At 40.6% G+C, this 19914-nt stretch overlaps 1 protein-coding gene across 3 annotated transcripts in view; it reads left to right on the forward strand.

Annotated features, from left to right (window-relative positions):
* Positions 1-19914, forward strand: part of CDH13 (cadherin 13) — a 990441-nt gene that overhangs the window by 477594 nt on the left and 492933 nt on the right. Inside the window, exons 5-7 of one of the 3 annotated variants that reach the window (XR_006521117.2) lie at positions 1599-1710; positions 3618-3722; positions 6640-6780. The exons of 1 other annotated variant lie outside the window; for it this stretch is intronic. Coding sequence is in view for 1 of the 2 variants with exons in the window: in XM_044760929.2 (XP_044616864.1) it covers positions 6640-6723 (84 nt within the window). In the remaining variant the exon portion in view is untranslated. Of the gene's footprint in view, positions 1-1598; positions 1711-3617; positions 3723-6639; positions 6781-19914 lie in introns of those variants that run through there. One more of the 3 variants, XM_044760929.2, reaches the window with a different exon arrangement.

Raw genomic sequence — 19914 nt, forward strand, 5'->3', positions numbered from 1 at the left:
CCTCTTACTCTTAAATGAAGCATCATTCTTGCTCCCAACCAGAATGTCTAAGCAGGTGATTTTGACTTCTCTGACCTTGTGTCAGAAACACCTAGGGGCCCCTAGCCATATATGCTAGGGTATTTAGCATAAGGGTTCAAGATTGCAGAAATCTGAGTCAGATTCCTCTGCTGCTCCACCATGCACCACTGTGTGGCTTTGGGTAAGGCACTTACCTCTCTCTGCAAGATAGATTGAATGAGATCATTCTGGGTAAGTCTGACACCAAATAGAGGCAAAGCACCAAATAGAGGCAAAGTAGTGTTGTGATTAGAAGGTTTGCAGACAGCTTTGCCTAGATGGGTTAACAGTGGTTCCCGAGGAGGCTCAATGTACAGCTCCCTCAACCCCTCTGGGCAAGCCCTTGGATACTTTTCTCCTATAAAATAAGGCAGAAGGGCACATGCAGCTATGCTTTGGGTTTCCTCTAAATTCCTTTGGTTAGGGGGAGGACTGGGTCTGCAGCTCCCAGCCCCTGGAGCCCCACTGAGATTGTTTCTCAGTCTCAGGTCTCTGTAGACCATTCCATGGTGAATCCTGAAGGGCCAGGTAAACTGGCTGGTGGGATTCAAGGATCTGGTAAGAGACCAGACTAGGAACCTCAAGAGGCCTAATCCTACAGTTCTTAGAAGTTATGAGATGCGGGATGGGGGCAGGTGGGAGGACCAAATGAGGCTACAGCTAGAGGTCCCATTGCAGTTACTCTGAGCTGAGGGAGCAGACATTTTTCTTTGCCTTTGGGTTCCAGGGATGAACTAGGTCACTTTCCTCCTATCTCAGTAAGCATAGCAGAATCTGGGCTCCTAGTCTAGCTGAAGTGAGAGCAACCTAGTTTTCTGATGGAGGTTTAAAATAATAACTACCACCAGCAATAGAGATGACCAACAGCCAATGCTATTGATTAAACACCTGCAATGTACTAAGTGCTACCAAAATGGTCTTGTATACAGATGACGTTTAATTTCCTCATGTGGTGGGCATTATTCTTATTCTCATCTTACAGATGAGAAAACAAAGGCTCAGAAAGTTTGTTACTTGCCACAGGTTACCCAGGTAAAGATGTGACAGAGCTGGAGGTTGAATTCAGACAGTCTGACTCCGAAGCCTTGTATTTGGGCAGCACACCCTCTGGCCAGGGCGCTGAGCGGTCAGCAGAACCCAGCCTCTGACCACTGGCAGAGAGTGCCCATGGCGGTTGATCGGGAGTAGGGAGAAGACTGTGAAGAGCGGGCTAAGGACTTGGACTGGAGGAATCTGGGAATCCCTAGAGGAGAACGACTGGACACTCAAGGGAAAATGGCCTAGTCCAACAATGCACTCCAAATAGCAGGGGGGACCTCAGTTTACCTTGGAGATCCAGAGCATACCCCTAAAACTGACCCTCCAAGGCACTCCTCGCGAAACATTCTGTTGGCAAACAATGGAGAAATGCTGCCCAATCCTCACATTTCTTGAAGCTTCAAAATGCACAGTAAATGATGGATATTCTAAGATTTGTCATGGGGCGAAAAGTAGTTTGTGTGCTTAACTCTTCACTTCTAATTTGCTTTTGACCACAGTACCTTTGTGCTACGCAAGACCTATCAATCTCTTCCAGAAGAAACTTTGGACAGCTGTCAAGGAAGGCATTTGAGGGAGGAGCATTTGAAGGCTCTGGAGCAAGGAGCCAAGGTCTGTGCAAAGACAGTGTGTTGTGGAGGATGCAATCAGCACAGGTGGGGAGAGTCGCCAGGAGGCTAATGAAGGTCCAGGTTAGGGATGGTGAGACCCTGAACTGGTGATGATAGCAGAGAGGGATGAGCAGGTGAATATCCGTGACAGAGGCATAAATTAAAGAAAGGATGGAGGCAGAGCTGGTTTGCAAGATGGCTTAGAAATCAGCATTAGGTACCAGTTTGACATCCAAACAGACCTTACATACCTGGAGTTCAGGAGAGAAGTCAGAACTAGAAACGGGAGCTTAGGTCACTGCCCTCTCCTTCTCCTGGAAAGAATGTGGGAAGAGGTAACAATGAAGAAGGCTTCAGAAAGCATCTTCAGCAAGATTTCTCTACGGGATGCAGGACACAGGAGAGGAGCCTGAAATAAACAGTGATCAGAGAGCTGGGGAGCCGCCCGCATAGAATCCAAGGCTTGAGGGTATTTAGCTCCAAGAATCATTTTCTAAAAGTGGAAAAATGAAATTGTGGGGAAAGTGAAGACTGCAGTTTTTGGAAAGATCGAATTTGCCTCATCAGAAAGCATCTTGCCACTAGCAGTAGGCAACGATGCTGACGGTTTATAGTTGGTGACTGGATCTTAAACTATATTTTGGACAAGAAACGGTGTCCAGCAAACCAATTCGCAGCGGCAGAGCCCTGGCATTAAGAGAGTGAGTTTTTGATACTGTAAATGAATAACCAAGGGCCGCCCAGGGACAATGAGGAAGGAAATACCAGACCTGAGTATCTTATATAAATCTCTAAGCAGGAGGGAGCAGGAGGAAGAAGGTCTTAGCAGAAATGGGTTTTGAGGACCTGTCAACCTTGACTGGAGGAGTAATTGGACTAAGATGAGAGAGGGAGAAAACCAAGCCGATCTCCAGAGCCATCCAAGTCAGCAGATAATTAACCTCTTGATTCCTCCCTCCTCTCCTTCCAAGATCAGATTTTTATCATCTCAGAAACATGTAAACTTCAAGAATTGTGAGGAACACAGGCTTTCCAAGCCAGCTTCCACTGACATGCCGGTTGTTAATTTATGTGGTTGGGCAGGCAGTTTAGAGAGATCCAGACTGTGCCCTCACCAGGACTCATTTCCATACTCAATGTATTCAGGCGCGGTTATGACAGAGCATCCCATGTTTATACCCAACTTTGTGTCTTTTGAAGTTCACATTTAGCTTTGCATTGATAAGATGCCATTTTCCAATTCAGATTTTTTTTAAATGCTCATTGGGCATCAAATATCTTTTGCAGAATGAGATGTTTTTAGCCTTATGATGAAGCAAGAGCAAACACATATTACTCCCATTCATGGAACACATTCACTCCTAAATATTTGGAGAAAAAAAAAAGAGAGCCTTTTGATTAAAAAACGTTGCCTCTTGCACTCCATAATTAGCTCCCTAAGATTTCACGAATGAATCAATTGGATTCTTAAATTTGAAAGTACTTCTATTCGCTGCATTTTTATTTTGAGAAGTGGGAATCAACGTGAAAATGAATGCTCTGTGTCAGGAAACGTGGCAGATTTCTCCTAGTGTTTTAATAATCCCACTTAGGTTTATGAATATTTTAACTTAGTTGCTGGCAAATGTATTTACAATGATACTTTCCTGCTCTATACTTAGGCTTTTTTGGGGTACTAGATTCTCGTCCATAGGTACAATGTGATAGTATTAAAAGAAAAGCAAGCGGTGTTAAGAGTTAGAGAAGCCTGGGCTCAAATGTTGGTTTGATTACAGAGCTGTGTGCTGGTGGACATGTTGCTTAAACTTTCTGTCACTTTATCATGTTCCCTCCTCTTCTCCCCTAAAGCTTGCTTACCAAACTCTTTCAGGCCAAACTTCATTTCTGATTGTCTTTTCTTAATTGCAGTGTTTTCAAAATTTGTCCCCCTCCATCTGGTTTCCATTGTCAAATAGCTCAGCTGAGCATTAAACACAATCTAATGGATGGTGCCACCAAAAAAAAAGAAAAATTGTGAGTAACTATATCGTTCTTTCCAGCAGAAACCATTCTCCAAATGACTCTGCCCTCACTCAGCCCGTGCTAAGATAATAGTAGTCATTTTATAAATGTTTATAAAATGATAGAATAGACTCTACCTAATTTATCATAGATGCTGACTTCAGTATTTTATTTTTAAATTAACTTATTCTGATTGTAAAAGCAATGCACGCTTTTTGTTAAATGAATGAATGAATGAATGGATGACTAAATAAATAAAAGAAGAAAATAAAATTAGCTTGTAATTAGACCACTCAGACACAGGCTCTAATTACATTTCGGTAACTTTGTGTCTATTTTTTTTATCTGTATAAGTATGATTAAAAATAAATCTGTTTGCATGTTTGTTCATATATATTTACATATATCTAGTATTCAAAATGTATTCTGCTTTTAAAGTTTCACTTTTTGTTTTGGGAATGTTCCATTCGTGGAGTTCTTCAAAATCATGATATTTAATGTCCACATAAGAAAATATTTTATGGGCTATCAATTTATTTAAGTTTCCCCTTATTGTTTGTTAATTAATTTTCCACCACCAAGTCATTATTTTAAATAATTCTGTGATGATTTAGGTACCCGGATGTGTCCAAAGTTATCTATTTCTTAGCATTGATTCTTAGAAGCCGACATTTGTATTGGAAAAAATAAATTTCTATGGCAATTAACACACAATTATCAAAATGCTTTGCAAAGAAATAACACTAAACTTTATTCCCACTGAAATGTATGAAAGTTCCTGCTTACCTTTTCCTTGCCAGCATTCAGTCCTAAGCTTTGCTTAACTCTTCAATAGATGAAAATGGTAAAGTACTGTATCCTCTTTTTGCCATTTAGAAATTACTGGTGACTTTTTTTCTTTCTTTTCTCCATGCCTTGTGAAGTTGCTGCCTTCTCAAGCCCTATTCCCTTTTTCTATTTGGGTATTAATGGCTTTGCTATTGATTTGTAAGAGCTTATTGCTTATTGTGGATATTAATCTCTTACCTGTCATCTATTTGTGGCAACTTTTTTGCCAGCTTGTTATTTAAATTAATTTTGTTGGTATTTTGAGACACTGAGTGTTTAAATCTTTAGTCTGACACAATACAGTTTTTCTTTATGACTCACTCCCTTGTTTTTACGATTCACATCCTTGGCCTACTCCAAGGTTGGAGTCATGCTAATACATATTTTTTTTTACTTACTTTTGTTTGTTTGTTTTGTTGTTTTTTTTGTGAGGAAGATTGGCCCTGAGCTAACATCTGTTGCCAATCTTCCACTTTTTGCTTGAGGAAGACTGTCACTGAGCTAACATCTGTGCCAATCTTCCTCTGTTTTATGTGGCATGTCGCCAGTGTGGCTTGACAAGCAGTGCTAGCTCTGTGCTAAGGATCTGAACCTGCAAACCCTGGGCTGCCAAAGCAGACCGTGCAAAGTTAACCACGACGTCACCGGGCTGGCCCTGTTTTTTTAATTGTTAAGGCTTCGTGTTCACATTTGATTCTTTAATCCATCTAGAAATTATTTGATGTATGGTTTAATGTAAAGCCCCATTTTGAGTCTTTACCCTCCAAATTATTTTGTTTCCAACTGCTTTTTAAAATGCCTACTCCTTTTCTGGTTTTGTGATATAGCTTTTGTGCACTATTAAATTATAACATAGCAGAGTTTACTTTGAGACCATCTCACTTATTAAATTTCTCAATAATGCCACACTGTTCGAAGACTTGTAGCTTTATAATGTGTCTTAATATGTGGCAGGGCAAGCCTTTCAGAAAAACGTGCTATTTTCAAAATGAGTTTTGTTATTTTTGCCTTAATTTTTCCTCTAGAAGGAAAAACCATTATTATTTTGCAGGTTCCTGCCCTCAATGACTGTTACTTGTTTTCTCAAAGCTGATGTCATACTGTGGACATAGGAGTTCAGGGGTGGTGAACAGTCAGAATGTACAGGAAGTTCTGCTTGGCTCTAGAATAGAATCAGCCTTCCTGAAATGAAGGGCTGACCACAGATGGGGGCCATGGCATCTCCCTATTTTCCACTCGGAGATACTACTCTGGTTCATGATGCCAAGCATGGGAAAAGTCCTAAACAGTTCTTTCCTAATTCCGTTCTGTCAGTCTTTGAGATCCTCCTGGTAGCTATCCGTCAGTCTTAGTATTTAAAATTGTTGGAATTTAGGACACATTTTATTTCTTAAAAAAAACTCTGGTGAGGAACAAGAGATTCTGTTTTTGGGCATCCTGGACAGATTCCTTAAAATTTTTACAAAGTATTTCTAAGCACCCATATCTGGAACGTATCTAAATTTTAAAGGCTTATTGATAGTGGAGTAAAATGAAAATTCCAAGAATTCATGACACCATGTTGCAAACGTGTGCACGAGAAATATAGGCAGTATAGGCATGCTCTCATTTCCTGACTGAGTGACATTTTCCAAGGTCGATGGAAACTAGTTTCTTGAAAACTAAGAGAGAACGGAGGCAGCATCAACTAAAATAACAAAATTGATAAACCTTTGCCTTAGCCCTCTTCCCTCATTTCTATTCCCTTTCGTACCACTCAACATCTCTCCTCCAGAAATACCTTCTCTTTTGTATGACAGAAGGTTTTTTAATAGGTTACCCATTCCATTAAATCGGTTGCTCATAAATAATCTGAGCTTCCTGGATTAAGATCTGACAAGCCCTGTGTCCAATACTTTGGTTGACACAAGATCAGTGCACAGTAAATTTTGAAATATCTGTGTCCCTGTCTTCATTTCCTTGTTTCTGCCTCCAATTTCCTCCTTACCATCAGGGAATTTAGTGACTGCAAATACCATGCTCGGTTCCAGGCGGGCATCTCCCATTTCGTTAGAACCTGCATGTCTCTGAAATGTGGATGTGTATGTCTCTGTGTTTCCAGGCAGTATCCTGCGAAGATGACCAGTTTCCTGACATCTTTCTGGCAAAGATTCTACTACCACTTCCAGTACAGATCAACATATGAAATTAAATGTTTACCTTGCAGTTTTATAGTGGTATTAAATTTCTCAAAATCTGTTTCTCTCCATTCTCTTATTTAAGCCTTATTACAGTCCTGTGTGGTGAGAAAGGCTGGTATTAGCCCCATTCTAAAGGTAGCTGTTATGAGTTAAATTGTGCTCTCTAAAAATTCAAGTGTTGAAGTCTGAACCCCTAGTACCTCAAAATGTGACCTTATTTGGTGACAGGGTCTTTATAGAGGTAATAGGTTAAAATGAGGTCATTAGGATGGGCCCTAATCCAACACGACAGGTGTCCTTATAAAAGGGGGAAGTTTGGACACAGAGACAGACATGCACACACAGAGAATGCCATGTGCACATCAAAGCAAAAATCAGGGTGATGTGTCTACACTTCAAGGAACACCAAAGATTGCCAGAAAACCACTAGAAGCTGGGTGAGAGACATGGAATGGACTCTTCCAGGCCTCGGAAGGAACCAACCCTACTGACACCTTGATGTTTCTGACTTTTGGCCTCGAGAACTGTAAGACAGATAAATTTCTGCTGCTTAAGCCACCTCGCTCATAGTGCTTTGTTATGGCAGCCCCAGCAAACTAATTTAGTAGCTAATAAAAGCCTGAGAAGGCTAAGTCGCTCCCCCATGGCAGGGCACAGTTTCGTTAGACGATTCGACCTGCTGGACCTTCTGCTACACCAGAAATCCTCATTTCATCAGCCACCATGAGCTGGGTTCAAGGCCAGCCAGTCCGACAGCGATGGAGGTTCATTCCATGCTGGACCAAGCCAACACTCTCCCCACCCTGCTTTCATCTCCCTTCAGCATGTCCCAAACTACATCTGCAGGTTCTCCTGGATGTTAATAGCCGTTGTCAGGAAAGGTTCCTGCCCTGTTGCTGGTGTGACAATTAAAGCTGAGGTTCAGGGAGCCATTCCCCCGCACCAGGCTCAGGCTGAATGCTTTATGTCAATTCACGTAACTCTCACTCTGGGCCTGTGAGGGAGGTGCTATGACTATCCTCATTTACGGTGCCCAGTCCCAGATTCTCTAATAACTTATCTCTGATCATGGAGCCACCACCGTCTTGTGACTCCAGTATTTGAACTCAGGCACTCTGACCCTGGAAGTGGCATTTATACCGCTTTACTCCTGGGCTCTATGTTCTCAAAAGTTTGGAAAGTGTTATGATAAAGAGAGATTTGCTGTAGAACTTCTCAGAGCTTTTAACCTGCTGTTATCCCTGGAAATCTCCAAGTTGGTGATAAAGTAAGCAGCATTTTCAGCACGTAGTTAACCATGGGGCCCTTTTTACTATGGGACATCTCTTGAGACTGGTTTTTCATAGGTGGAGTAGCCAGATAAAAATATAAGACTCAGTTAAATTGGAATTTCAGATGAATAATGACTAATATTTTAGTGTAAGTATGTCCCAAATATTGCATTGGGGCATCTTGTATTTTTATTTGCTAAATTGGGCAACTTACATGAAAGACACTTTGAAAAATATGGAGTACACAGCCCAAATTCCATGACTCTCCCTAGCTTTTGGTGACATCCATCTTTAGGAAACAAATGAAAAAGTTCTGCCCCAAACTGGGGTTCTGCCTTGTTGCTTTCCCAGCAACAACCTTGTTAACCCCCTCCTTCCACCAGTGGAGTTCCGATTGGATTCTGCTTTTTGTCTTTTAGGACCAAGGGAATGCTATCATAGACCAAGGGAACAAGCACATCCTTGGTTATTCTAAAGTGACTATCAGACCAGCACACAGAGATCAGGCCAGATAATCACAACAATCCTCCAGTTTTCACCCAGAGAAATGGACTTATGGGGACAGATGCACATAAACCCCAAATTTGATGCCTTGAGGTTGGTTGATTGGTCTGAAATCTCTCCTACAGCTTCTCTCCACTACATTTCCATTCCAGGGGTGTTGGAGGCTTATCGAGTTTAGGAGGAAATGGGTTTCTAAGAAAGATCGGGTCAGCTCAGTGCCTGTGAAATCGCTGGAGCCTGTCTTGAATCCTGAATCCTATCATCTGTCTCACTTCAGAATCCCATCCCTTCCTATTAATGCTGCATCGAGTGATACCACTCAGAGATGTTCATAACTCACGTCTTCTTGCTTGGCATTACCTTTTTGTTAAAAAAAAAGATCCAGTTGTCTTCCAATATGTTTCAGTTATCTTGACCAGTACTTCAGAATTGCTTAAGCTTCATGGTTTGAAGCGAAGCAGAAACAAGTGACCACTTTGTGTCATTCAGAACCTCTCCAAGCTAGAATAAGCTTTACCCTTCCTGGCCATGAAGGGGGCTCTGCATGCTCGCGTGCAGAAGCTCAATTCAGACTCCAACCCTGCACTGCTCAGGAAAGCGGCAGCTACTTGCATTTATAGTTAAATTAATTAAAATTACTTAAAATTAAAACTTTAGTTCCTCAGCTACACTAGCCATATTTTAAGTATTCTCTACCACATACAGTAGTGAATACTGTAAAGAACATTTCCATCAACACAGAAAGTTCTACTGGGCAGCCCTACTCCGGAGCCTCACCTTATTCTCAAACATACCAAAGAATAACGTGTATGGTTTGGGACAGAAGAAACTAGGATAGACGTTTCTGAAACAGGGAGAAAATTTAGATTATTGTATATGTTACATGGAGCTATTCACAATTAGTTTCTTAATATGCTGATTTGGTTAAAGAGGCCAACTTAAGTTCTCAACCCCCACTGTAGCCCACACTGAAAGCAGAACTTCACAGATACTATTAATCTGGTTCTATCTCTTTTTCTAATGAGCCAGTGTGGAGACGGAAAAAGGGAAGGACTGACTGAAAAGATCACATGAGCCAGGAGAGGCTATATAGAGTGGAGGGGCACCATTGGCCAAATCACAGATCTTAATTTGAACTGGGTGACTGTTAAGTGACTGAGCAAACCCGTCTCTCGCTGGTCCTTAGTTTTGAGGATAGCTTTGAACAAGTAGATTTGTTTATTGAGAAAGCATAAGAAAATGCAGATAAGTAAAAAAACCAAATCATTCTTACCCTATTGGCCAGACAGATCACCAACACATCAAATGCTTTATAGATCTCTACACCTTCCATTATGTATGTGTAAATAATATATTCACAAAATTAAGGTCAGAATATGCAGACTTTTTTGTCACCTGCTTTTTAAATTGATATACTTCAACATCTTTCCAAGTCAAGATGACTTGTGCACCATTGGACTTGGAAGCGTGCGTTAGTCTGTCCTGTCGGTTTTTGTGACTATTATTGGACATCTAGTGGATTTCCAGGTTTTCCCCAATTATAAATATGATTCCATTGAACATCCTCAACTTTGTGCGTATCCCTAATTATTTCCAAGGAATACATTCTGGAAAGGAAATTACTGACATAAAAGGGGGCTGTACGTGGATATATATTATTAAGGTTTGGAATATAGGTTTTTAGCTTCTTTATGAAATGAAGGCATTGATTTCAATCTTTAAGGACATTTTTCCTTCCAAAGTTATCCAATTCCTGGATTGTAGCTCTTTTGTCTCTGAGGATCTGAGTCTGAGCAAGCCCTCAGCTCTCTTCTTCCCCAGCCAGCCTGAGCCAGAGGTGGCCTTAGGTCCCAAGCTATGGCAGGAGAAGGTCACCCTGGGGACAACTACTAAGATGTTCCCTACCCCTAGATGCTACCCCAGGTTCTAAGGCAGCACTGTCCACTAGAAATTTCTGTGCTGATGAGAATCTTCTGTATCTGCACATCCAATATAGTAACTACTGGTCATGTCTGGCTGCTGAGCACTTAAAATGTGGCTGATGTAACCGAGGACCTGGATCTTTAATATTATTTAATTTTAGTAGCCACGTGTAGCTAGTGGCTGCCATTTTGGACAGAGCAATTCTAAGGACATATACCCCCAAGCATCAAATACATAGTAAAGTCTTTGCCACTTTGTATTATCTTAAATATGGCGATTGATAACATTGCCCATGAATCCATATCGTGCTCAGTTGGTTGCTTCATACTACCTTTACTCAAGGGTAAAGATTAATCACCATTAATTCCTCAAGGGTAGAGACTAATCACCTAATCACCAATTATACCCTGACCTCCCAAGTCTACTACATTACAACTGGGGCCCTTATTGAAAGAGCTAGTCAAAGTCAGTCATCTTCCTCCAAGTTTAACCCAGTTATGATAGACCATGGAATATCCCCAAGCCAAACTACTCATCCAAAATGTGGAGGTTTCATCAACTGGGGATTGTAATGACAATTATACCTACTCCCAGTGTTGTTGTGAGGATTAAATGTAAGGAGAGTATTTAGTACAGTGCCTGGTATATGGTAAATCTCCAATGAGTGGTGGCTATTACTATTATCTCTAAACTAGTTGCAAGCTTCCCTCCATAATACAGCATAACCTGTCAGGACCCATGCCTGCTACCAAAAATCTCTTTCAAGGGTATTTAAATGCATGGTAGAGTATTATATTAGGAGAGTTGACTTGAGAACTAGATCTCAAACTGAATTGGGGTCCCCTGCTCGTGTGCTCTTATATGGCACTTATCACAATGATAATTCTTTGCGTTGTTATTATCTGTCTTACATCTGCCTTTCCCACCATGCTATAAACACACAGGAGAAAGACTTTATTTGTCTTGTTCACTTCTGTATTCCCAGTGCCAAACACATAGTAAGCATTTAATAAATTCTGAATGCTGGATTGAGGAGAAGTGGGTAGATAGGTGGGAGTGAAGGATCTATGTAAAACCTACTGGAGAAATAAAAATAGTACCAAGAATCCTGAAATCTAGTCCACAGCTTACTCCATTGAAAAGCCATGGTTGTGACATCTCCATTCTGTAAAGTGAAAAAAGTTGATTTAGACCATGGTTTCCTAACCTCAGCACTGTTGACATTTGGGACCAGAGAGGTCTTTGCTGTGGGAGCTGTCCTATGTATTGTCCTGTGCAGCATCTCTGGCCTGGACCCATTAGTTGCCAGAAGCACCGCCCCTCCAGTTGCAACAACCAAAAATGTCTGCAGACATTGTCGAATATCTCCGGGAAGGGGGGCGGGGAAGAGGACCGAATCAGCCCCAGTTGAGAACCACTGATTTAGATCATATCTTCGGTTCCCTCCAGCACTGATAGTCTAAGATTCTGCTTGGGAGAATCTATTTCTGAGCATGTAAATTTCCTGGCATTTCATAGACCATTATAGAATTACAAGAATATTTCCAACTACTCGTGCAAATCACTGTAGCCTGATTATCAATTTAATATTTGGATCACTGGGCCATTAAAATGATGATTCGAAATTCAATTTTCTATTTTTAAAAATGATCACTTTGTGAATTATATCTGCTATGCGGTTGATTTTATTTAAATGGATTGTATAATTTCACCCACTCTGTGTTCATGAATAATGCTTTATACTTGAACATCAGAATGCCCGCTAATGACCCTAACAATCATAGCTCATGTCTATAGAATCCATACAGTCATTGACAGATTGCCTTTATATTTTTTCATCTTCCACTGTTTTTCCCCGAGTAAGACCTTTAATTAGTGCTCATTAAGATACACAAATAGTCTGGCCTTCACCCTTTCTGCCCTCTGCATGTTTAATTTACTCCCCTCTAATTTGTTAAAGTTGCTTCTGGAAGCCATATAGAGACATGTACTTATTTTCTGGAGCAGTGTGCTCATGCGTTTCATTGTGTGGAGAAAATATACCTTGGCGAAATATGGAGGTATATTTTTGCAGAAATATTTGTTGCATAGAACCTGTATGCTTGAAGACTCGATGAATGTACCACTGTTTTTGTGACTATGGAATTGGAATCTCACATCAGAGCTAGTGTGGTGTTGGCCTGGTGGGACTGGCAAACTCCTTGATTGGAAAACTACATTAGTAGAGGGGTCAGAGATTCCAAGAAATGCAGGATGGCCTTTGAAATGTGAGAAATTGATGTGAAAACAGCATTTGCCAGAAAACTGAAATAGTTGTTATGTTCTAAGCAGTGTCCCAAGCACTACCTGCTATTATCTCATTTATTCTCCCAACCCTATCAGATGAATAGTGTCATTCCCATCATTTTACTAACAAGAAAAGGAAGTCTTACTGGGCAGACATTAAGCAACTTGTCTGATGTCACAGAGCTGGTAGTCACTGAGCCAGGGTGTGAATCCAGCTTTCTTTATTTCTGGAATCTGCAAACTTTTTCATTACCTATATTGCCTCTAGATTTAGTATAAAATAGAAACCACTTACTTTTACCACTTAAAAGAAGCGCCCCTCAGCATCTAACTAAAAGTTGATTCAACATATATTCATATCAAAGCAGGTTAAGTTTTCTAAATTTGGAATTGCTGTTAAATGGGAAATATTTGGAAAACAACTTACTTTCGATGATTGCTTTGGGCACAGGATTCTAATCCACAGATTTATTGTAGTTTACTCTTTGTAGCTTTGAGAGTGTGATTTCCGTCCCTTAAATGTAAGCTTTGTTTTATTTGGTGAGAAAACCTGACTTTGCCAAAACACGGTGATTTCAGAGCATGGTGATCATGTATTTTTAAATTTCATTAGCTTCGTGGTAGCTTAGAAGTAAGGTTTTTATATGTGAAATCATTCTCTTCATCACACAGTACTAAATCCATCAACATTTCTTAAGAGCATTGAAATGAAGTTGAGGTAAGTTTGTTTTTGCTGCTGTAGTCTTTGGAAGAAATAAGTGCAAATAGAAAATCAGTTAAAATCAGATCATCAGTATAGTCCCTTCCATGTTTTTTCCCTCATGAAGACAGGGTTAGGAAAAAAAAAAAACCGCCTGGCTAGAAACTTTCTTAGTAAAGGATATCATAATCTATTTTCTTTAAAAAAGTGTCAAGGAGTGAAACCAATGTAAATGGCCCAGAGTTTCAAACTCTTATCCGAGGACCCACAATTTGGCAGTAACCACATGGATACCAAGACGGCATCAGCTCTGTAGGGGTGTCCCATTATTTGGATGTTCTTCAGTTATAGTCTAAAAGGAGTCATATGTTTAAATTGGGTGCATTCCACATCCTACATAAAACACATAGGGCCCTAGCATCCCAGATTATCCTGGAACCGTCCAGATCCCCGAAACCATGCCCTATTTTCATACGCATAATTGTTAGACTATGCATGCCAATTTTAATTCCACAAAAACGGTCACTCTACATAATGGGTCTTTAAAACAAACAAACAAAGGCCACTTAATCCTTGCCATTGCAGTCATTTGTTGGTTTGTTTATTTTTACCCACAATTTGCAACCAAATGTGGTTCTCTTTTTTTCTTGTTAGAGAAAAAAACAATCCTATTAAAAGCAGACTTATTCTCTAAAATGAAGCCATTATAGCAGATTTAAATTCATGCCTTACTATTTTGGTGATTTAATGAACATCCTCTTTGGGGACATTATTGGCTTAAAGAAATAAATCACAAACATTTCATTTTGCACTAGCATTGAGTATTTCAAACTCGTTCTCTCAACACAACGATGTGTTTAAATGAATTGTTCTGTTGAGTGAATTTTGATCACACTATTGGGTATTTGAGATAGAAATGTGTGGACGGGATGTCAGGAATCATCGCATTTAGGCCTGGCTCTGCAGCCAACAAGAAATGAGAACTCAGGCAAGTCATTTAGTATTGGGGTACTTCGTTTTTTCTCAGCCAAAAGGGCTGTTACTGCAGTGTTCCCTGAGTCCACGAGGTGATTTTGTTCACGGTGTTGAGTGAAGCCCCGTCCCCACCCTCACATTTCGATTCAGTGGGTCTGTTGTAGGGTCCAGAGCTCTTGATAACAAGCTCTTGTTTGTCCGGCTCAGGTGCCCAGGAACCTCATGAAAGAACCACCCCCCTCCCCCCCGCCTTGCTGTGGATCATGCCAGAAGCCTATCAAGCTTGAAGCTTCTCTGACCACATTTTGGTCTGTAGTAATTGACATTTTTTTCTTGTCTTCTGTAAAGCAAAAACACCCCAACATGAACTGGAACCCTGGAATCTCATATCTGCCTGGTTTTGTAAGCCCCAAACGGGAGAAATTCGGGAAGATTGAGTGGAGCTAGTTGTTGAAAAGAGAAGAGGAAGAGGTGAGGAAAAACAAGCCAGAAATGCAGAAATATTGTGGAACAGAAGTTCTTAACCTGATGGGTTTGACCCATGATCGATGGATGGATGTTAGAGGTCTCTGAGCATCTGAAATGACAGGCAGTGTGGGTGTATGTTTGTGTGTATCTGGAAGAGAAGGACCACACTTTGCGTAGATTCCCTAAGGAGATACTGACTGCCAAAGGGTTAGAAGTGTCCTTCTTTCTGCATGGTGGCTGGGAGCACAGGCTTGGGGCATAGACACCCTGATTTAGGACCCATCTGGCCTATTTATTAGCTGGAGACTTGAGCTAAGCTGCCCTCCGAGCACACTCAGCTAGAGCCACAGGGTTGTTTATGACCCTCCACGAGAACATATGAAAAGTACATGTTGCCCAGTACTTAGCAATTGCTCAATAAATATTAGCTGTAACCTAATTAATATTTTATAGAGGCCCTTAAACTGCACAAAGGCAATTTATGCATCATGCATTGAGAAAGGAAGTGGTGACTAATTAACGTCCTCCCTCCCTCCCACGATTCATGCCTTATGTCACTTTATAGTCTCTTTCTCCTGGCCTGGATCTTTTGCTAAAGAATAACAAATAAAGCTTGTTTTGTCCTGATGCCTCTGGTCTCCCACTGAAGCCATAAACTGTGTATTAGTGAGGCTGCAAGAGAAACTGAAAATGTTATAATGCCGCGTTTAGACCTCTAGGTCTTCTCTCTGCCATGGGTGTGCTCTGCTCTGCTGGGAGAATAACTCATCTTTTGAACCCGCCTGGGATGTTTCTGTGAGTTTCACTGATGGTCGTGTCTGGTTACTTTATGATCTCCACGTGAAAGGTGGAGAAGATCATGACTCCCCCTGATCTCTACGCTTTGTCACTTAAAGTCTGTGGACACTGGAAGCCCTCAGTTATCTCTGTCACACTGTGATCAAAAGGTGTGCATTTAAGAAGTCACATGATAGACGCTAATTGAGATAGCTAACATTTGGACAGCTCTTTGGGGTTTACAAAGGACTTTACTTATATTTTTCTATTTAATCCTCACTTAGGACTAAGAAAAGTTAGTGGCACTAATGAGAGCAAGCAAAAACCAATTTCAGAGAGTGTTAAATACACAGAATTATAAGGTAAAATGCGACTGACTTCCTCTCGTCATAAGGGAAAATTTGTCTCTTTATTTTGTGATCTCTCCGTATATTTAAAGGCACTTGCATTTTCACTTTTCTGAATTTTCTGCTTTTAGTTCACCCTCTTGTTTTAGTTTTTCATTATAACTAGCCAATTGTGGCAGTTTTCTGCATGACTCAAGATGAAAAAGGATCTTTGACCTGCAATGTCCACATGATTAAAATTAGCTTGGATTTTTCAGTTAATCTTCCCTTTTTTTAGATTATAAACATAGCTTTTATCTTAACTGAGTAGGAAGAAACATTTAAAGAAACTTCTCATCTTATGTGTATTTCAGCCTTAAAGAAGGAAAAGATATATAGTGAAAAATTTCAATCGTTTAAGTGGGAAGTGCTTTATTTGAGATAAACACAAAAGGTTTTAAGTATCGTTGATATTAGTCAAACATGGCAGCTTTTGGCTATTGTCTGAAGAGCTCTCATCTGCTGAGTTGCAGACCTGTGACCTCTAGATAAAGTTTCAAAATGCGGAAAATATTTATCTTCCTGCTATGACCTTCCATGCACAAGACATGAGCCATGGATTTGTTTCCCGGGGAACTAGTGACTGAGGAAGATCTATAATTAAATCTGTGAGTTATATGCTACACATGGGAATTGGGTACACACCGAGTCCTTTCGAAAACTCCAGTAATATTACTGTAGCTTCAACTGGTGGAATTCAACTCAACTTTTCTCAGGATGTTTTTAGCGGCATCATTTAGAATCTGAGTATCAGAAAGCTCTGTGTTCCTTTCAAATATCAGTGTGGATTCAGGCTGGCTTCCATTTCGTTCTGACCCCCAAGTCCCTTCCCAATAAGACAGCACATGTCACTGCTGTCCAAGGGGGCACCTCGTGTAGAAAACTTGGACATGTCAGAAGCCATCTGATCTTAGAGAGTCACAGTGTCAGAGCTGGAAGGGATGAAGCCAGTGGTTGTCAAAAGTTCTCTGAGCTTCAACATCTGTTCTTCAAATAAAATTCTATCCAAAAATCCAGTAGGTAAAGTAGATACAGGTGAATTAGTTTTGGCGGGAAGTAGAGAGGAAGAAGGATGGAGGCAGAGCCTAGTCTTGTTAGGCCTCTCAGCCACCTCCCCAACCCAGAAGGTCAGGGGCAAGACCTCCCTAAGGCACCACCATTTCTCAGTTAGAACATTAACATGCAAGCCAAGTCACTGATGGGAGAGATGGAAGTGAGATCCATGAGGGGACGATATTGGTTGTCTCTTTGGTCACCCATCCCATGACCTCTAGAGTTGAACACTAGGAAGAAAAAATTTTAAAAGATCAGAGAAATGAGCAGTGGTTTCCAAACCTGGCTCGGATATCTTTTCACATTAAATTTCACTGTCTGCAGGCTCGTGAGAGCCAACCTTTCACTAAAGGCTTTTATTTCTCATCTGTTGAACCTGATGATAGACCTTTTACTTTAACTCTTAAAAAATAAAACTGCTGACACCTTTTCTTTCAGTGGGATTCTTTTCCCTGTATCGTCCTTCAATGAAAAGAAGGACTCTATAAAAGTAAAGGCAGGACTATGGGAGAAGGGATATTTATAGATTTCAAGGCTTGAATGTAAGTGTAAGGACAGAGTGGATGTTGGTGACCATGGTAATAGTACCTGAAACTTACACACCTGCCCCATGCTATACATGTGTTTACTCAGTGTCTGTGATGTCTAAGCACTTTATATGTGTGTGTATTTTATATATTTATATATGTATTTACATATATATATAAGTTGTATGTCTGTGGTGTCTGTCTATATCTATCTATCTGTCTATCTATCTATCTATCTATCTATATTTTCCCAATAACCTTATGAGTTTGACACTATTTTATCCCCATTTTACAGATGAAAATACTGAGGCACAGAATCCTAAATATTCTGCAGCTGGTGATGGCAGAGCTGAGATTTGTACTCAAGAAGCCTGGCTCCTTAGTTTGTACTTTTTACCGTGCTACATTGACTCCTTTTTCTTGGAGTACAAGCTGTGTGACCTTGAGTGAATCGCTAAGCCTCCGTCAAATTCTTCATGGGAAAATGTAATAAAAATAATAGTACCTCAAAAGCTTGCTCTGAGATAAAGGGAGTGAATGTAAAGCATCTAACCCACTGCTTAGCACAGAGAAATGTCTCAACAAGTTGCTGCTTTGCTGTGGAAATCATCAACCGTGTGCCCAACAGATCTTTACAAAAATTGTTTTTAAAAATTCTAAAGTAAATTAAGGTGAAAGACTTCAGAAACAGCTTGTGAAATTTGATGCTAAACACTATATTTTCTCTGAGCAATTAAAATTCTGCAGGTAGTTTAATTTCTCTCAACAGTAAATTATGATTTTTCATCTTTGAACCATATCACTTCATCTAAGGAATATTCCTGAATACAGTACAATCCCACTCGTGTCCTTCAAAATGTTTAGTTAAATGTATTTCTACCTCTTTCATGTTGACCCAGCCTATTTCTGGAAATGTTTTGCAGGTTATCATAGCAAGAACAGGAATAATCAAAAAAATAAGCAGGCACAATTGTTTGGTCTAATCCCCAGGAACAGGATCGTAAATGGCAAGAACTCAGCACCGCCAAATCTTCCTTTCTCCCCATCACTGATAGACTGGTTCATGCATTTGACACATTTCTCACTGATTCCCTGCCATCTCTCCTCCATGAACACCCTGAGATTTCTACATCTTATCCATGGAAGATGTCTGGAAACCAATTAGCATCTCGCTTTTGTTCCTGCACTGTCTGTGGCAGAGAAGAAATTATTCTTTAGAGGAGATTTTTTTTTAATAAAGTAGCACTTAGTTATGAAATTAACGCTTTTAGGATTGTATTGCCTTATTTTGGAAGGCAGCTTAGCTGGTAGACTTCTCAAGACAGCCTTATGATCTGTCTCTGGTGTTTTAGATTCTTTTATTTGCTGTTGTTGTCATTGTTTTGTTTTTGTTTTTTGTTGAATATCATTTAGCAGTGTATTTTCTTGGTTTGAATCATATTCACTAAAGAAAGATCCACAGTTCATCCAAAGGAGAAAAAAATTGGGAAAATACTGATCACATGCATGTCAGCATCACATGTACATCAGCGCACTTTCCCAAATATAGTCACAGGGCAAGTGGGTGCAATGCGCCCCAGGTTTACCTCGAGCATCCGCTGTGAGCCTAACTCTTGGCTCACTGTTATACTGGGTGGCCGGCGTGGATCCAGATCTTGTCAGAGGCTCAAAAGGATCTGTGGTCATAAAGGTGGACGCCACCAACACCAGTGTGTCCATTATTGAACCAGCTTTTGCCTTCATAGCTGCCTCTTCACCTTGGTAGCTAGAAAAGCACATTTTGGGAATGTTTTGAATGAAGCAGAAAAGCTAAGCTGCCCTGATAATGCCTTCAGATTTTCACCTTTGGAAAAAATTCTATATTAAGGTCTCTTGTCTCCAAGAGGCCCCATCTACATCTAAATGGCTTTCTTGGAAGGGTTAACAATAGTGGTTCTAAATCTGACAGCACATTAGAATCACCCAGATTCTAGAAAAATCCTGGCACCCAAGTCCCACTCCACCCCTAGCAAATCAGATTCTCTGAGTTATACTTTGTACATTAATTTTTTTTAACCCACCCCCACCTCTGCAGAAGATAGTAGCAGACAGTCAGGGCTGAGAACAACTGGGCTGAGTTACAAAGAGTTCGAGGCCTCAGGGCCTTAGGATGTGCTGGCCAGGGAAATCTCAGACAGGATGCTCCTTGGTGGGACAGGTTTCTGCAGCCCAGGAGAAATGGCATGCATCCAGGAGCTCCAGAGTGACTTGGAAGTTAGGTGGCTAATTCCTCCATTCAGCAAAAATGTATCGAGCTCTGGCTATGTGATGAGGATTGCTGTCAGTT

This window comes from Equus asinus, chromosome 28 (genome assembly GCF_041296235.1).
Source record: "Equus asinus isolate D_3611 breed Donkey chromosome 28, EquAss-T2T_v2, whole genome shotgun sequence".
In the NCBI taxonomy this organism is placed as follows: Eukaryota; Metazoa; Chordata; class Mammalia; order Perissodactyla; family Equidae; genus Equus; species Equus asinus.